This window comes from Ascaphus truei, chromosome 4 (genome assembly GCF_040206685.1).
Source record: "Ascaphus truei isolate aAscTru1 chromosome 4, aAscTru1.hap1, whole genome shotgun sequence".
In the NCBI taxonomy this organism is placed as follows: domain Eukaryota; kingdom Metazoa; phylum Chordata; class Amphibia; order Anura; family Ascaphidae; genus Ascaphus; species Ascaphus truei.
The window spans coordinates 44,303,184-44,321,821 of record NC_134486.1 but is presented as its reverse complement, the minus strand read 5'-3'; the positions used below and the strand labels follow the sequence as shown (position 1 = coordinate 44,321,821).

At 44.7% G+C, this 18,638-nt stretch overlaps 1 protein-coding gene across 7 annotated transcripts in view; it reads right to left on the bottom strand.

The window, feature by feature from the left end:
* The window catches only part of ANGEL2 (angel homolog 2), a 34,941-nt gene that overhangs the window by 4,705 nt on the left and 11,598 nt on the right, over nucleotides 1-18,638 (bottom strand). For all 7 annotated transcript variants that reach the window (XM_075595645.1, XM_075595644.1, XM_075595648.1 and 4 more), the window contains 7 exons: nucleotides 15,143-15,607; nucleotides 13,919-14,175; nucleotides 12,252-12,321; nucleotides 7,887-8,305; nucleotides 5,609-5,735; nucleotides 5,169-5,229; nucleotides 3,958-4,118 (listed from right to left, as the gene is read on the bottom strand). In XM_075595645.1, coding sequence (XP_075451760.1) covers nucleotides 3,958-4,118; nucleotides 5,169-5,229; nucleotides 5,609-5,735; nucleotides 7,887-8,305; nucleotides 12,252-12,321; nucleotides 13,919-14,175; nucleotides 15,143-15,607 — 1,560 coding nt within the window. The remainder of the gene's footprint in view (nucleotides 1-3,957; nucleotides 4,119-5,168; nucleotides 5,230-5,608; nucleotides 5,736-7,886; nucleotides 8,306-12,251; nucleotides 12,322-13,918; nucleotides 14,176-15,142; nucleotides 15,608-18,638) is intronic.

Below are 18,638 nucleotides of genomic sequence, written 5' to 3'. Positions count from 1 at the left end.
CAACACCATTCACAAATACAAGTTTAACTCACCAAAACAGAGGGTTACGGGAGGAATCCCCTAGGTCACTATGTGCTGCCGTAGCTAGCTTACCCAGGATGGCTTTCATGATCCGTCCCCTCAGTCTCCCAGTGATATCCGCTCGTCTCTCATTTCAAAATTCCCGCTAGTCTGACACCAAGACAACCTATGAATAACTGGAGCTCTGATCGGTATCAGCTTACATACTTTCCTGGCCTCCATCTGAAACCATGGAAGACTGGGTGCCGAATAAAATCAGCGGAAAGATGGTCTTCGCTGTCCAGAGAACGAAGGTTCGCCTGAGACAGACCAGTCAAGGCCGTTGGAGGTGACAGCGGTTTAAGACAGCCCACAGATTCAGGCTTACGGAAAGGGAAATTAAAAACAGACCAATGGGAATTGAGCCGTCGAGGCTATGACTCAGGCCTCTGCTCCCATTTTCAGCCAAAATCTTCCGCAGAGATAGACGCCATGGGCTTTGGTCCTGCTGCGTCCGGCGGCGCACGCGGGTCACAAGCCCATTTCCTCCAGTCTGGAGGTCCCCTCTGGCTCCTTCCGACGTAGCTGACTGCGTGCTGTGACGCGTCAGCCGGCCGATGCTGCAAGCTCCTAGTGATTTGCAGCTCTGACGCGTCACGTGGTGCGGCAGTCAGCCAAGGAGGGGAGGAGCTACGGGAGGGAGGCGGCTTGGGAGGGAAGCAGGAAGGAGCTGCGGGGGAAAAGTGTGTGTGGGTGTGCATGTATACAGTATGTGGTGTGTTGTGTGTGTGGGGGACGACGACGAAGGACGAACGGACCCTCCGCTCAAACCACGCCCCCTCCCCCCCGCTCCTCTCCCTACAGACCGCAAGTAACGGTCAATTGCCTCTCAGCGCGCCGCCTGCAGTGCAGGCGCGCTGACTGAGGCAGTGGGGCCTTAGCCTTAGTGTCAGGGATTAACAATGGCTCCGCTTTTGGGATACCTGTTCCCCTGACCTTCTTCACTTCCCCAGTGTTCCCAAGCACTGCACCTGGCCCAAATTAGATAATAGTCCAAGTTTCTTTGTGTGCTGGCCAGACTGAGTGAATTACAGCCCACCACACAATGAAACCTTTAAAACACACAAGCAGAATCCACAAGAGGAATGAACGGTCTACATGGGGAAAAGAAAATACGTACTGGGCAGCTATTTTGACTACCTAAGGCCTGGGACATAGTACAGCAGGCCGTGCTGAGCCGCGCTGAGCAGATGCACTTACCCCCTGCATCTGTCATCAGCGTGGCTTTAGCACGCTTCCGCATGCGTGCGGAGGCTGAGAAATTCTGAGGAGAAAGGCAAATTTAAAATTTGCTGCTCAGGGGACCTGAGGAGCGGTCACGCCCCCAAAGCGCACTCACTGCCTCGCCTGCCAGGACACAAAAAAGCTCCAGTTTGAGTAGGCGAGGCAGAGCAGGAGCACGGCTCAGCGCGGCCCGAGGCACCATGCCCGAGGCCTAAGATGGCCATATCAACCTATAATATAGGTCACCATCTTGATGGGAAGGGGCATCCAGCAGGCTTAACCTTCAATATGCATGCTAGGCTGCCCCTACCAACATAATCAGTTCCAGGTACAAGTCAGAACCTACTTCCTTCTGCGCTCTAAATCTTTTAGTCGCGGATAGATGTGGTTGCACTGAAACAACTTGCTGAATTGATGACAAACCAATTCAGAACCAAGCAATTGTTGCCCACAATACTTACATAAGGGGTGCTTGCTCTTACCCACAGTCTTCATAGGCTTAATGCTAGTATCCATAGATTCAAAAAGCAGTCTAGGATCTTTCTTGCGTTCGTTATTGTCTTGGAGCATTAGACGTTCTGTTAACTAATGCTTGGCACGATTTGATACACACTAGCAGATTCGGAGTCCCTCAAAAGCACAACACTCCCCTGTTCAGCCACCCTCTGGTGTGTACAAAGCAACGGGAGATATCAAAGGGTTTGCGTAAATTGGACCTCTTCTGGCAGAGATGAAACTACACAACAGTACAGAATCCATCTGACAGGACCCAGTTTCGATAGCCAGAGGTCGGCCCAAAACAGAGTGACTGGCTAATAACACTGCTAAGCAACACTCCTCAGCCAGCTCAGCTTTAAAAGTGCTGTGCAAGTAGAAGGTACTTATGTTCCAAAATATATGAATTATCCTACCCCAATACATGCCTTTTCAGAGAGTTTCACAACGTCCTCCCTGTCCATGGAGACCATTTGCCTCCCTAGAACGTGCCTGCTGATGTCTAAGAGGACACCTTCCCCGACGACAAAGTGACACAGCCACAAGCACCAGAAATGTCACGGACTCCCATGTCTGCCTTATGCTGATGTCCAGGAATCCCCTTGAAACCTTCGCCAAGTGCCATCGAAGCAGAGGACTCCAGGTGGAACTCCCCTATGTGCAGGAAGGAGGAGTTGGTAGCCGGATACACCCTATGCTGCAAACCAGCCAAGTGCCCCTACCAATCAGATGCTGGGCTTCTTCCATAGCGTGTGAGCTGCCATGGGAAGACACCCAGGAAATGGTAAGTTCACCGATAAATTATGCCTGCAGATCTGTACATACATACGAAGGGTCAAACTGAACCAATGCTTCTGTCCTGTTCCAAAAGTCTTCCATTGAGTGGTCCAATGAACAAGGTTAGGGTTCAGTGTCCCACAGCCATTTATAAAGGTAAGAAGCAGAGAAATTATAGTTGGAGGCTTCTCACTAAATCTTCTCTTATTATACCAACAGTGCTCTGCCCAATAAAAATACTTATGCTAACACGGAGGTTTAAATTAAATCTGCTACAAAACCGTAACGGAAGTAAAAAATAAAGTAAATAACATTCTTCGCAGCGGTGGCACATTTTTATGACATCACTTAAATGATTACGTCGCCGGCATTCTTTATGATTTTGGTGCTAGAAATTTCGGCAGCATGTTGCTCCTGCAACACTCCATTTATATGAATAGACACGGAGGCCCAATCAATCTAGGATAGTCTTAATTCAAGGAGTTTTCAGTCCAGATTTAAAATCAGCAATGCGGTCTTCTGCGTGAGGAAATGGGAACAGCTGCTTCAAAGAGTTAAAACAGAGTTGTTTTTGCATATTTTTCGATGTGAGGCAACAAGCTCCATCTGAAACGGACTTGTCACTCGCATGGTTTTATACCTATAGATTTTAGGATTTATAAAAGGGGTCTGTGAACTCGAGCCCGATTATGTGGTATAATAGTGGTAAGAGAACAGATTAGCATAAATGGCTCAATTGCTGCATGCCCTCTAGTGTTAAATCAAAATACTTCAGGGTACAGAGATCTCTACTCTTTAATGAGCCAAGCAGGTGATTTTTGTGTGTGAATGTTTTTATTTTTAAAAAGAATTGAAGCAGGGGGTATGATGAGCTAAACCCCATTCATTTCAGCTCTGCCCCCCCCCCCCCCCCACACGATACGTAGGGGGTGCCGGTAGCCTCTCTTCTAGCAGGGTTCACGTAATGGCGGAGTTTAAACGCTCAAACGTCCTGTGGGCCAATTGGGAGCAGTGATGTCCTCAGATTCAGCTTCCCATTGGCCTGCGTGACACGGGACTGTGAAACTTTGCCTAGATACCGGCACCCCCTATGGGAGGTCTGTAGCTTGGGAAGCAGGGGGTCCCCGGAGGCTAAATGAATGGGGTTCAGCTGCAGAGACCCCCTCCCTCAACCCAATGTTAAAAAATAATAAATGCGCATTAAATCACATCTTTAAAAAAGTAACCATGCTGCTGTGAGTTTAGAAAAATTAGAATCTTAAAGTGAGGAACAGTAACCCCACTTCTACATGGTACCCCACTGTAACAACTATCAAAATACTTGATTAAGTACCAATCACCACCATTAGTTAATGCAAATTCTATAGGAGGACTGCATCGTTAAGCTCCTCTTGTGCTTACCTGGCTGAGCAGAAATGGTGTTCTTTGCTGAAAAGAAAATGTAATCCACAGTGATGGCAGTTCTGGAGTGACAGGTTGTGACCTCAGGCACGCCTGTTTCAGGAACAAAATGGGAGTACACAGAGGACAGGCGGAAGTGATGCTGCAAGCTTGATTCCATCCTAGCAATGAAACAAAATAGCCATCTCATTTTAATTTCTCATCAATTTAGCAAAAACAAACAAAGGGACACTGTCAGACTTTGAATGTGCGACAGTCAACAAGGAATGGGGCGATGGTCAATCTTGCTTGCTCTGGTACCAGGACTTTTATACCATCCCTGAACATCAATTAAGAAAATAGAAGCTATAAAGGAGAGGGGAGAGGCTAGCTAAATTAGATTGGTTTACATTAGAAAAGGTGTATAAGAGGGGATATGATAACTATATACAAATATATTGGGGGACAGTACAAGGAGCTTTCAAATTAACTATTCATCCCAAGGGCAGTACTAAGGAGTAGGGATAATCCCTTTTAGGTTGGAGGAAAGGAGATTTCACCAGCAACAAAGGAAAGGGAGTAATCCAATTGCCAATATTTGGAATCAGGAAGGAATTATTTTTTCCCCATATGAAATATCACTTTATCATTTGATAATATCTTTTGGTTTGCCTCCCTCTGGATCAATGTACTGCAAGTACAAATATAGGATAAAGTATCCGTCACCTAAATTTTAGCATAGGTTGAACTTGATGATGAACGTATGTCTGTTGAAGTGAAACTTCTTTGCTGGCGCATACAAGGTTTTCATGGGGGAAAAAAAATCCTTGCGTTATTACGAAAAACCGTAACACGAGTGATGTCACGGTACTAATAGGCGCCCGTCGCCGCTGCGCATGCACAAAAAACCACTGCCGAGTTTCACCGGACATGCGCAGTGGAGAACGGACTTGGCGCTTGGGAGACAGAGGCACCCGCGCGCACACACACACCGTTAGTATAACTATAAGTGCAAATACCTAAAACAGAGGTGTGCTGAGCATGCGCGTTCTAAGTCAAAATTCTTTGCGTTTTGCCACGGACATGGTGTTTTGAATTTTAAATAAAAATATCACCATCACAAATACAATTTCCGTGACAAAACAGTGACCAAAGACAAAGACGTTTCACTTAAAATGTGCGTGCTCAGCACACACAACTTTTTTTTCAACCTCATCTACTATGTAACATACTTTGTATCTGATGCCGTCTCCTCCGCAATCTTCTGAACGGTTTCTTCTTCCAAGCTGTCTCCTAAGATGTGAAAATACATTTTCAGTCATTGGATCTTTAAGGAAAGAATATACAGCATTCCTAGATCTAGTTTTTTTCAGGACTCTCGTCCTCACTTTCTAGGGAGCTCCAGCTAGGCCAAGCTTAGGGATTAACCAACCAATCAAATTTAAGGAAGCCTTTAACTTCTTAGGCTGCGCTTATAGTACCGTCGCCGGCGACGCCACGGTTGCTGGAAAAATCAAACTGACTTCCAGTGATCGCGACCAAGCCGTCGCGTCACTGGCAATACATTTGTTTTGCCGCGACGTTGCGTCGTCGGCACTATAAGCGCAGCCTTTTCTTGTGAACTCAAAATACATGATGGAGACCATTTGAATAATTCCTTGCGAAGTCATACCTGTCTTTGCCAAACGTTGTTTTGGTTGTGGCTCAAACACACAGCTCTGAGAGATGCCCAAGCTCTTTGGCCAAATGGGAATAGACAAAATCCTTTGACCTCTGGGGGACTGTTCCTGGCCAGACACCTAAACAGAAACATACGCTGTCAGTGCCATTTAACACTTCTGACTATACCAATGGTGTGAAAAATACAAGTTATCTTTGTGAAACAAGAGGTAATCTGTAACATGTGGAGATCTTAAAGTACTATAATAATAAAAATAATAGTTTGTTCTTGTGTAGCGCTGCTAGTTTTACACAGCGCTTTGCAGGCACAGCCCCTGCTCCGTGGAGCTTACAATCTATGTTTTTGGTGCCTGAGGCACAGGGAGATAAAGTGACTTGCCCACGGTTACATGGAGCACCAAGTTCCCCTGCTTCAAACTCAGTGCCAGTCAGTGTGTCTTTACTCACTGAGCCGCTTTACTCACTAGTGCCTACTAGGGCATTATTGGAAATCTACTATACACATCTTCCACACTTCTAGATAAACAATTTAGGAAACTTCTTCTGCTGGACAGAATTGACAGGGGGTGCACAGTTCATGTATATACTTGAAACAATAAAAATAAATAAATAAATAATTCAGAAAAACAAAAAAAATCAAAAGGTTGTAATTTAGCTGTAACACTGATCACATTATCATACTGGTCTGAAATCCTGTCATTTTTAGCACCCAGCGTTTCATGGGAGATATATTATTATTGTAGTCTGTTGCTGAGGACATGTGATGGGTCAGGTTACCCTTAGCAGTCTAGTAGATTCGCTGGATGTTGTGATCCCTTTTGGTGGACCAACATTACAGTTCTCCATAGGCGAGATCCATAAAGGTAATGCAGAGCATTGCTTCATATATCTCCATGTGTACGGATAGGATGTTTTGAAAGAGGTTCCCCCTAACAGTCTAGGACTTTTTGCCGCGGCTGTTATGCCATTACCAAAACACCGCCAGAACACTTCGCCGCAATGTCAGCTTCTGCGCCTGACCAGACAAGCCAGGTCCGCATATCCCAACCGCTCGCTCCTGCATGTCCCGACCGCCCGCTCCGACAACGGCATGTTTAAATGTCCTGCACGGGATCGCTACGCGCCAAGTTTAAATGTCCCGCGGGACATTTAAACAGGCTGTTGTCGGAGAGGGCGGATGGGGCATGCAGAGGCGTTTTGGTCGCGGCCAAACGTCCCATTGCGCCCCCTAAAAAGGTACCACAAGCTACAACAAATATACATTTCTCCAAGACCAATATGGCTACTAAAACCTTAAAAAACAGCAATACTAAAAAAATGTTTTTTACTTTCTTGTATAAAAGCTTGTGACAATGTATAATTCTATATTCTTACCTACGCTGGCAATCATTTGGTGCTCCTGCTATAAACCGGTTAACATGCTGATTGTGTGCCTAACATAATGGCTGCCTTTCAGTTTCAATCAATCCTTCAGTCGGTGTAACTCAGCAGCTACAATGTATCGACATATGACCCTTACACCTCACTCTGCTGGGAATATTGGCAACAACTTATCACAAATAAGGAAAGTGTTACACATATCTTAGGGCGCGCTTACAGTGCCGGCGGCGGCAACCGATGACGTCACCCGTCGCCACTAGCGAAAGTTATAAATTAACTTTCAGCGACGTTGCTAGCGACTGGGTCATTGATTGGTTCAGAGACAGTCACATGTGGCGACAGTCTGTAAAAAATCAAATTGAACCCGCTTCCAAATTACTATAAGTGCTGGCGACGGAGTAAATTGTTTTGTTTTGGAGCGGCGTCGCCGTCGTGGGCACTATAAGCGCAGCCTAACACTGCTGGGAGAGGTGGGCCAAAACCTACTATAGAAATCAAAGGATGTGCAGTATATTAAAACTAATTCAAAATGGCATTAAGTTGAATTTTAAAAAAAATAAATAAAAACCCCAGTCACTACCATCTAATATTACTGAACCGATTTATAAAAAACCCCCACAAGATTTCACGTTTTGCTGCATTAAACTACAGCTCCCTAGAGGATGGCTCTAGTAGGAATGAGCACCTTGCAGTCCCAAAGTCAACTGGATATGAAATGCTTTTATATACTGACCTATATTACACATTATTACCCTTGTGTAAGATAAGAGACATGCGGGGAAGACATTTTTAAAATCTATGCACAGTTAGCACCTTGGAAATGTAATTTTTAGGACAAATCGATCCATTAGTTACCAGTCGTTATTTTAGCATGCCAAGCTGACCATTACCTTTCCAATGGTCAGCCCCTGATAGTTTAACATTCCTTCTTTAATAAAGCGGTGTAAGGGGGACCCGGGCACAGAGTTAAAGTCACCGCACAGGACAATGGGACAGAAGCCACCATCTTTCAGAAGAGCAACCCCAGCGATCTCTGCCAGGAGGATGGCCAGCTGGGTCAGCTTAATGTCTCCCCTCCTCGGATTGTACAACAGGTGTGTATTTGCGACACAGACAGCTTGCGTATCTCGCTCAGCCTTGGGTTGGAGGAGCAGCACCAAACCAATGTTATCCCGGTCCAACAGCGCTATATTGTGCCTGTAATATTCCACAGGTTTCACCGACATCAAGGCAAACTTGGAAGACTTGAAGCAAATGGCACAGCCATCTGGTTTTCTCCCGGTACGTGTCTTGTACTCACAATGATACCCTGTAAGTGGGAAAAGACATAATAAATAAATAGGACACAATTTTATATTAGACTAAGCTACTTAAAAAAATAATGTATACTCATTTTTATTAATCACAATACAACTATACATACGCGTGGATGAGTGTGGAAAGGTAGGGAGGGGGAGTGTGACGGTATGGGGAAATATGGCTGCTGTTAATAAAGGTTAAGTCTGCCATTACCCCTACCTGTCAGTAATACATTGGTATTGTATGATATGTATATATGTATGTATTTTGCTTGGTTCCAGCACCTCAGGAATCAGGGGTTAATATGTTTGCAGGAGAATTGTTGCAAATGTTATGTTGCAGTTCTACCCACCAATCAGGGCCAGGCATGTAGGCAGCTGGTGGCCCTGAGTGTTGCAATATTATGGTTTAAGTGTATAAAAAGGTGGGGAGGGAGACCCTAGTAGACAGAGCCTGCAGAGTTACAGAAGTGTTGCTGTGACAGGGAGAAACTGCAGTGTCCAATCCAGTATCAGGCCTGAAAACCAGTCCTGTAGGCACTGGGCAAAGAAAGAGAACAGGGGAAATCTCTGCAAGTCGGTCCCTGCGACTAGTTAGGCAGGGTATCCCCCAGTTGGGTGTGTGTGATGTGTGTGTCTTTTGTATAGTTGTGGATATGTTTTTCCAATAAATTAATTTTATAAGCTCGTGTTCTGTCTGGCGATATTGACCCCTGGTATTAGTCCTGGTCTCCCGTGCCAGGGAGGATTACAGAAAGTAAATGGGGGGGGGGGGGGAAGGAGAGTGGGGCGGGGGAAGGAGAGTGGGGCGGGGGAAGGAGAGTGGGGCGGGGGAAGGAGAGTGGGGCGGGGGGGGGGAAGGAGAGTGGGGCGGGGGGGGGAAGGAGAGTGGGGCGGGGGGGGAAGGAGAGTGGGGCGGGGGGGGGGAAGGAGAGTGGGGCGGGGGGGGGGAAGGAGAGGGGCGGGGGGGGGGAAGGAGAGTGGGGCGGGGGGGGGGGAAGGAGAGTGGGGCGGGGGGGGGGGAAGGAGAGTGGGGCGGGGGGGGGGGGAAGGGTGAGTGGGGGGGGGGAAGGGTGAGTGGGGGAGGTAGGGCACAGTCGATTATATTGACAAAACGTATGATTTTTAAAGTCCTGTTTCAGAACAGCACTCTACAGATTCCTGAAGGTACATATATTTTTGTAAGATCCCGGCTGGAGTCCTAAAGTGCAAGGGGAGAGTGTTGGGCTAATACTAGTCTTTCCATTTGATCTAGGGTCCTTCTGCAAGTGTGGGGGGAGGTCTGATACCCTGGGTCTTGTCAGTGAGCAAGAAAGTCCTAGGGGGGCGGGGGCGGGAGCGGACCATCGAGGTCTCCTCTAATAAAGCTTTATTTTCAACCCAATTAGAGTAGCATTGTAAGAGGGTTATGGCTTGCTATGCCTGGATGGGAAATCCAGGGTTTGACAGACTTATTGGAACTTATGGCTGGTATCTCTCAGAAGGCAGGACACCTCCATTTGGCAGATAAACCGAATTTTGAAGATGTTTGGAATTTGAGTGTATCCAGAGCAACGCCAGCGAGCTTCTAGTAGCAATTGCAATGTGGAATATCAATTTATTCTCAGCCCTTGTTAGTTCTTGTTGGGGTCTGCTTAAAAAGTATAGCCATCGGTCTAGTGGTATTTCTGCAAGCAGGATTTGATGTGACCACTCTCGCCTCCCTCCAGAGAAGCTCCACCCAGGAGCATGACCAACACATGCAGATATGTTGCCTGCACGCCACAACCTTTAGGCCAGAGAGGAGAGGTGATCAAGTAGAGAGTTTCACCGGGGTGAAATACCATCTTAACTATAATTTGTGGACAGGCTCTCTAATTTTTGTATAAATCAAACTTTTATTAGTTGCCTCAAGTATGTCCTCTCAATCGTCCCCGTCCAGCTCGTCCCCTAGATCTGCCTCCCATTGTCTCATTCAAGTAAGTTTAAGTTGGGAGGGGGTCTCTGATAAATAGGTGAAATAGCCATATAATGGTGATAACAGTTTTTGTTGACCCCTTTGCCCAGGCACAAACCGTCAAAGTCAGGCAGCGAGGTCTTTGGGCCTATTTTAGTATAAATCTGCAGGAATCTGACACATTCTGCATTGGGAATTCCATTTTCTTTGTGAAAGAATTCCAACAGCCTGGGTTTGAGATCTATTCGTAGGTCATTCAAACTAGTAACACCAATGTAAAACCAATCCTTAAAGGGGGCTAAACTACATTTTTTTAGATCTAAAAAGGGATAAGTGCCTTAGTAAAAATGAACATATCACGCTGCAGATAATCTATGCACGCTTACAGTCTTAAAAAGTACCCACTTAGAGAACGCAGAATTAAAATTATCCTGAACACACACACACACACACCCATTCTGCCTGCGTAACCCACAGTAACGTGTTCACAGCAGCAGGTTTCTATTAGTGGTGAAAACGTTTAGAATTAGAATCGACATTGTGGGTTAGCAGCTAAAACGGAGGGGATGGGTTTCCAGTTTTGTTTGCAATACACCAGTTCATTGAAGTGAATAGTGAATAGCCACAGGCAATCAAAGGTTATCATACTTGCAAAGACCCGCTACAGGGAACATGTGCAGCCCATGATGGGCACACCAGACAATATAATGCTCACTAGGTAACAAACTCCTATCCTGGTTCACCTGCAGATGCACTAAGCAGCATAGGAGGGTCACACCGAAGACAATAGTGCACACTGCCTAGCAAACTCATATCCTGCTCCACCTATGTACTCCATGGACAGTATAGAAGGCTCACACTGCAGATAGAACAATGACCCAGAGAAAAAGTATGGACACATCTATTTGCTTACCAGGATCACCTATAAAATCCATGGAGTAATACAGGGGGGCTCAATGCCAGTCATTAAGCCCCCCCCCCCCCCCAACAGGTTAGGTTTTCAGGATATTACAGCTTCAGCACAGGTGGCTCAATCAGAGGCTCAAACACTGAGCTTCTGATTGAGCCACCTGTGCTGAAGCAGGGACTGATTGAGCCACCTGTGCTGTAGCAGGGATATCCTGAAAACCTGACCAGTTGAGGACTGGAGTTGGACTCTAGTCACTTATTTGAGCCGTTACGTGGTGAGAACATATCCCAACCTCGCTCCATGAAACAATCTTTATCCAATACCAGTTACTTTACCCCCCAAACATCTCAAAATGCACGCCCAATAACTGATGAAGTGCATCTATCGTGGAAGATTTGCTTTTAGGAAGGAAACAACCAAACGATAATGTGTTACGCTGGAAAAGATGCTCTCAGCTTTGTGTACCCACATTATTTCGGCGTTAAAGATATTTAATAGGTCACATTGCATACTATTGAAAGCCGCTGCATGTTTCAATTACAGGAAGTACAACGTGGGTGGGGGAACGGGGGGGAAGCGGGGGGAGTGTGTTTTGAATTCTCAAGGTGTATCGACAGGAGGGGTTAGTGATTGCCATGCCGGGGGACCGCACAAGGCCTCTATAACACATGCCTTATCTTCCAGCGACGCGTCGTCATGGCGGGGTCACGTGACATCACATTGCCATGGTAACGTGACATCACGCGACACCCGCGCGTCATTTGACGCCGGGGCAGAGCAGGGGGGGGCGCGAGTCGCAGAGGAGAGCAGGAAGGGGTGTGCACGGGATAAAGTTTGCACACCCCTGCTTTAAACACACAATTACATCACAGAAAGGGGAGGAAGTAAAACTGCATAAATAGTGAAACAATGCAAATGCCATTTGTGGTTTGCTTAAAAATGCAGCAATCACCGAAATGTAACCACTCAAACATGTTACCATAAGCTCACTTTCGCACACAGAGGGACTGCATCTTTAAGTTGTTACACCTTGACACAGGACCACACATAGAACAAAGTAAGGACCATTTGGATTTAGACGTGTTTGAGAAACTAGCAAAATACTGCATACCAAGGGCTTCCAAACTGGGCTTGATCTGAGTTCTGTAGTGATCTTCTTGAACCTCTTGTAAACAAAGTATCTACGAAAATAAAAAGGATCCCAAAGCAAGTTTTATAGAAGTATAACAATTACATAGAATCAATTTTAAAAATATATAAAATAAAGCAGATATTGGAGGGAACACTCAAATTAATTTAATGCAAATCCATAGTGAGGGGGCCCAACCTAATGTCTTCAAGGCGACAAGGAGGGAGTGACACATTCCTGATACAATAAGTAAGCACAAAGCCCAAAGACAATGCACACTCAAATATGAGAAATAGAATTATGCTGAATACAAAAAGCATATCTACAGACCGGATTTAGAGACCCCTCCCCAGAGAAGACATGACACAAGCATTCATAAAGCTGCTTAACTGCTGATCTAGTGCTGGTTATTATGGGTAAGAGGGGCTAGGGAATGGACTATATAATGCAACATGTTATATACACTGTACGTAGGGTGCAACAACATTTGTCTGAGTTCTGTGCCATTAACTATACTGTGAATAAGCATTCATCTGAAATGCAAGTGCAAGGTCAACATAATACATTTGAGGAGGAGAAGGAGAAGCTAAAACCAGGATTGGAAAGATGTGTTTACCAGCGACTTGAAAGGTGGATTCATGGATTGATCTGTGCTCCTCCCTACTGCCCCTTTCCCTGACTGTGCCATTACGCATCAGCCCACAATGTAAATAGAAGGGGGACTCGCAGACAGAAGGTGCAGACAGGTAAAGCACAGGTACACCTTTCACTTCCCATTCGCAGCCACACTGGGATGAGTAATTAAAAGATCATGTCATGCAGGTACCCTGCAGCTGGGATCACTTCCCCCACTCCAGTGAAATGTTAATATATTGTTCCAGCTCTGCTGAGAAACACCCAAGGAAACCAGATCGATAAGTCCGGGCGGTTTCCAAGTAGCTGGATAAGTCTAGAATAGTGGACGCAATTTAATTCCGCTCACATTTTTTGATCTCCGATGACTAGTCAATGCATTTCCAAACTAGTTTACTCTACCACCTCAACAGGGAAGACGTTTTGTGCATCTGCTCCATTTGAAGTGATGTGTTCTACCGTATTTTCCCCACACTTCAGCTCTCGACCTTAAAGAGACACCCTGACAAAGCAATGTCAAGGAAGCCCTAGGTAAACATTTCTACAATATACTAATCTAAGATCTGCAGAGACTCTAAAAAGGCCACCACAGCTCAGGTCTTGACTTTTTTTAAATAATTGGCATATTCTTCGTAAATCTCCCCCTTTGTTAATTTTAATATGACGAACAATATGAACATTTAATAAATCAAGAAGTCTCCAGTTATGGGTTCTTCATCACAAACAACATTGTAACAGTCGCATTGCCAAGTTTCTTTCTTACCCTGAGGCTCAATGACCCATAGAGTATATTGGTAAAAATGATATTTTGGAATACCATTTTATCACGACTGTGAGTTATAGTTTGTAATGTGAGGTCATTTAAAAGGGATACTTTCTAATGGCTACACAGCACTTATGTCCCTGATAAGTGTGCAGGATGTGCCAGAAGAAATGCATACTGCTAAATGAGCAGGGGATATTTCAGCATGAAACAGATATAATATTCTCCTCCTGTACAGAACAATTCAACTTACATCAGCATCCAGCTGCTTCAGCTCTTGGAGAATATTGGTGAGCCTGTAACTCCAGAACAAGAGTGGTCGTCTGCAGTGTTTGTACAGGTGACAGTTGTCCTCCAGCAAGTCTTGGGAGAGGATATTATAGGACATTACTGTAAAGTCAAAGTTCTCAGGCGCCTGTGTGTTTGCATGTTGGTTCTCTCGGTTTACAAGAACCTTTGACATTTCTGAGAAATCATGGCCGAAGTCTTCCCATCTTCTCTTTATTTTCCCTGTAGAGACAGAGCAGTTCGGTATCTTGCCAACCTCATTCTATGACACATACTAGTCACATAAAAACCTAGACACTGATGGCATCTAAATACAAATCGACTCTCGTTACCTTAAAGGGAAAAAAAAAAAAAAAAGTGTCTGCCTTTCTCTTCCAAGCCTGTTCCTGTCTCCAAAAACTTTAATGTCATCAATGCGGTGTATTCCTTCCTAGAACACGCTGTACTTTTGAATTATCTATAGATGATGGATCATTATAGACTATCCAAACTCCTCCTGACTTCCACTGTGCATGTCTAAATATATGTAGTGCCAACTCCTACTGCCCACTATAAAACAGGTAGGCAGATGAGGGCTCCTTTTCAGACAGTCCTTCCCTATTGTTATTTAGGAGTACTTTGTAGAAGTGAAAACGTCAATATTTCGGGTCTCAAATTAAGTTGAGGACTTTATATTGTCAAATTAAGTGGAGCTTTAGTCTGCTGAGCATTTATTTATACCATGGGCGCTTTATATTACAGCACGTTCATTATCTGCTTGTAGGTCCCAAATATATAGAAATATCTTGCTTTGTGTAGAACGAGTGGACCAATTCCAAACGTGAAATCTTGGCCTCAAGCATGATAACCCAACACAGAGGTGCGCAAACTGTGGGGAGTGGGGGGGATTATCCATAGTTTCCCAAAGGCACTTAAATTAAGTGCCAGGGAAGCGGCGAAGACCTCTGCAAACTTCACTTACCTTGGTTCAGGCGGCTTCTGGAGACGTGACATGACATCATGACGCCCAGAACCAAGGTAAAGGGGGAGCACGAAGAGAGGGGGACAGCCGGCAAGGGGGCGCATGAGAAAAAGATTGCACTCCCCTGACCCAACACACCCAAAATTTAGATTGTAGCACATGAGAAAGATGTTGCAGCATCATCCAATGATGAATAAAGGAAAACTCAAACCCCAGCAGTCTACTCACCCCTGGTGCTTGCTTTCACTCCGTCATGGTCTGGGATGGGAAAATCTGAAGCTTCATGGAGTGGGGGGACCCTAAAATCATTAGTAGGACTGTATGATCTATTTGGTGATGGCTTGCGTCCCAATACGTCTTCCTCTGTACACTTCATACGTTTAGGCATCGGTTCTTCTCCTTTAGATGACATATTGACATTAGAAAAGTGAACCCAAGATGACGGAGGGGCGTTCCAAGGATTGCAGGGTGGTCCTTGATATCTAGTCCTACTAGGTCCACAGAAATGATGTGGTCTCCAGATTACCGGAGGATGCCAACTGTTGAAATGTGGGTAGGGAGGCCAGGGTTGTTGTCCTGCCCACCATGGGCATCTAAACATGTGCCTACTCCTATAAAATGATGGGGGGTATTCTGCATGGGCAACCCAAGTCCTACCCAAGCTTTGTAGATGCCGAGGTAACATGGGGCACGCTGCAAAGGACAATAATTACAATTACTTTTTTCATATTTGACCAGAACGTTCATGAAGTTTGTAAATATAACGCATAACATGTTCATATAATGTACCCTTGTATTAATCAACATAACTGTGCCCAGGACATGCGTGAAAACGAGAGGTAACTCAATGTATTATTAAAACATTTTATAAATAAAATAATTTAAACTTACAAAAGCATGCAACACTAAATCATAAAAGAAAGTGAATTGTTTATCAACAAAAATGATATAACTTGTACTGTACTTATTTGTTCGTATATAATATAATTTAAAGCTTACATAAAAAGGAAGTTAATGTTACATATGAGCTAAAACCACAAATAAGGAAAAACGTAAGGACTACTATTTTACTGCACTCATTGTTACTCAGTAATCATGGTAACTTGTACATTGTGTACACACACACACACCCTGCAGCCCGTTTTTCTAGCTGTGTCCAAGAGCACTCATTCAGCTTGCGGCTGAACCCCCATTCAGAAGGAAACTTACTTTAAAAAAAGATTAAAATATATGGCACAAATGATGTTTGTCTGCTCTTCTACTGAAACAGAATTATGTTGAAGTCTTCAATAAAATATCTTTTTTCTTGTGTGTACACAGCATTGTATTTAAAAGCAGCACTACAGGTTGCATCGCAGGCCTTTTGTTTTTATGGTATAGGATGGAAGCAGGGGGTCTCTGGAGCTCCCCATTACTTTCAGCTCCGGGGACCACCTACTTCCAGAGACACTTACCTCCGAAGGGGATGCCGGTATCTCGGTGAAGTTTAAGGTTCTCGGTCACCCGGGCCAATAGGAGGCCGCAAGAGATGAAGTTACGGCTTCCTATTGGGCAAAGTGACGCGGGACATTAAAACACCGCCATTTCTCACACTATTTCCCAGGCTGCAGATACACCGGCAAGTATGTCTAGAAGCATGGGGTCACCGGAGCTGAAATTAATGGGGTCCAGCTTCAGAGACCCCCTGCTTCAAATAAATAAATATGTTTAAAAGCTGTGTGAACGGTGATACATCAGCTTAAATGGGCTCCATGTGAATGGATATTCCAGGCAAAAGGGGACACATTGTGTGCTCATTTGCATGTCATTTCCCAGAATCCCTTGCTGCAGTGGGAGCACTGTATGCGAGGTGATGATGGTTGAAAGGCAGGGTTGCAGACCTGTCTAAGACATGTGAATGAGCTCACAAGTGATATTCTTTATTGGATAGATATTATATATACACATATACATACATACATACATACATACATATATACACATATACACATACATTAAAGCTAACAATGCAACTAGTAGTGCTGCTTTTTAACATTGTGACGGCACCACCAGTCCCTGACACAAAGAGCTTGCAATTTAATTTGTCAAGTTGCAGAAGGAAAGCAGACACTGGAAATCAAACTGGGCTTAAAAAGGCAATGACATTACCACCAAGCTACACCTTCGGCCCTTAGATGCTGAAAATGACATGATAACCTCCTGGCACATTGTTTTCTTATCAAGGACCTTTGTAAAACTAGCCGAAGTGCACCGGCGGGGTTACAGGACCTCTCCATATAGCACAGGATGCATGATGGCTTGTCACTGTGCTACACTGGTGTCCCCTGCACTCCAAACGTTGGACACTGGTCTGATATAAGTTTCCTATTCGATCTGTGTGCGCGCTCTGCAACTTCACCCATTACCCTGCTATGAACATCACCAGTGGGAGCCTCCGCTTTACCAAGAGCCCCAGATACTACACGTTTCAATTTTAGGATTCCTTTGCAATGAAGACTTTTTACTAATGGTTGCCCCCATTAAAACCGTATGCGGCAAATGAGATGCGCAAGGGGGCGAGTGCTAAAAAGAGTAAGATGCCACGCTCACAATAGGGGGCGAGTTCAGAGCTCCGCATTAAAAAGAACGTCTACAATAATACTTTTTCACCCCCACATTTTCCTGTCGCCAACCTCAAATTCTGGTCAGGAACATGCGGCAAAACCAGGGCTGGCTAAATGTTACCCTGTGCTCACATTACCTCACTTTGTTTTATCTGTAGGCAACGTAAGGCAATAGGGAAAGGCATTTCCTGTTATTACGTATAGAACACACGGTGCAATACTGAATATCATTCTAAACCCAGGTGGTTGATTTAAAGAAGATTAAAGAAGTATAGCAAGTTACCACAAACGGATGCAATAAATAAGGAGGTCACTGTTCAGAAGAGCTTACAAATCTAAAAGGAACCAATGCTTTGCAAACAGATACATGGTGCCAGTACTGACAAATTAGCATGACATTTATAATAATAATAAAAAAAATATATAATAATAGTCCACGTTTTTTTTCTCCACATTTTATAGTGCACTTAAAAAAAAAAAAATAGCCACACACACACACACACACACACACACACACACACACACACACACACACACACACACACTAAAAGGTGAAAAGAAAAACGTGGACGATTATTATTACTAAGAGAGCAGGTGCCCAGCGTTTCAAGGGTACAGACAGCCCCTTCCTCAGGTACATTTTGTGTGTATCCTCTGAACATCATGCACCTGGCCTCTGGTTTAGAATAATAATAAATGGTCTTAAGACCCTTTTTTCATTCATAGGCTAGTGTGCGTTTAACCTCATGGTTTTGGATTACTAGATTCATATCAGTGGCAGGTTAAAGGGGGTCCCCTCACTGGGGAAGGGCTCCCCATCTATAGTTTGTTAGAGACACTTTTTTTGTATCCGGTGTGCAAGGCAAGTGTCGGTTCTTTTGGAAATGGGCTGCGGTGGAAGAAGTACATGCGAAGAGATAATGAGTAAACGCAGGACTGCCGACCTGCGGACGCGGTATTTTTATTTGCTGTGCATAAGCATGAAACCTATACATTCTTCTTTAAAAATGTTTTGGAAAACATATAGTAATAAGCAAGATTAGGAAATCCAGCGCTGTGATTGCACATGCCTTGTTTCAACTCTTTTGGTGCTGGGAAGTCCTGCAGCTCATTTTACGGCT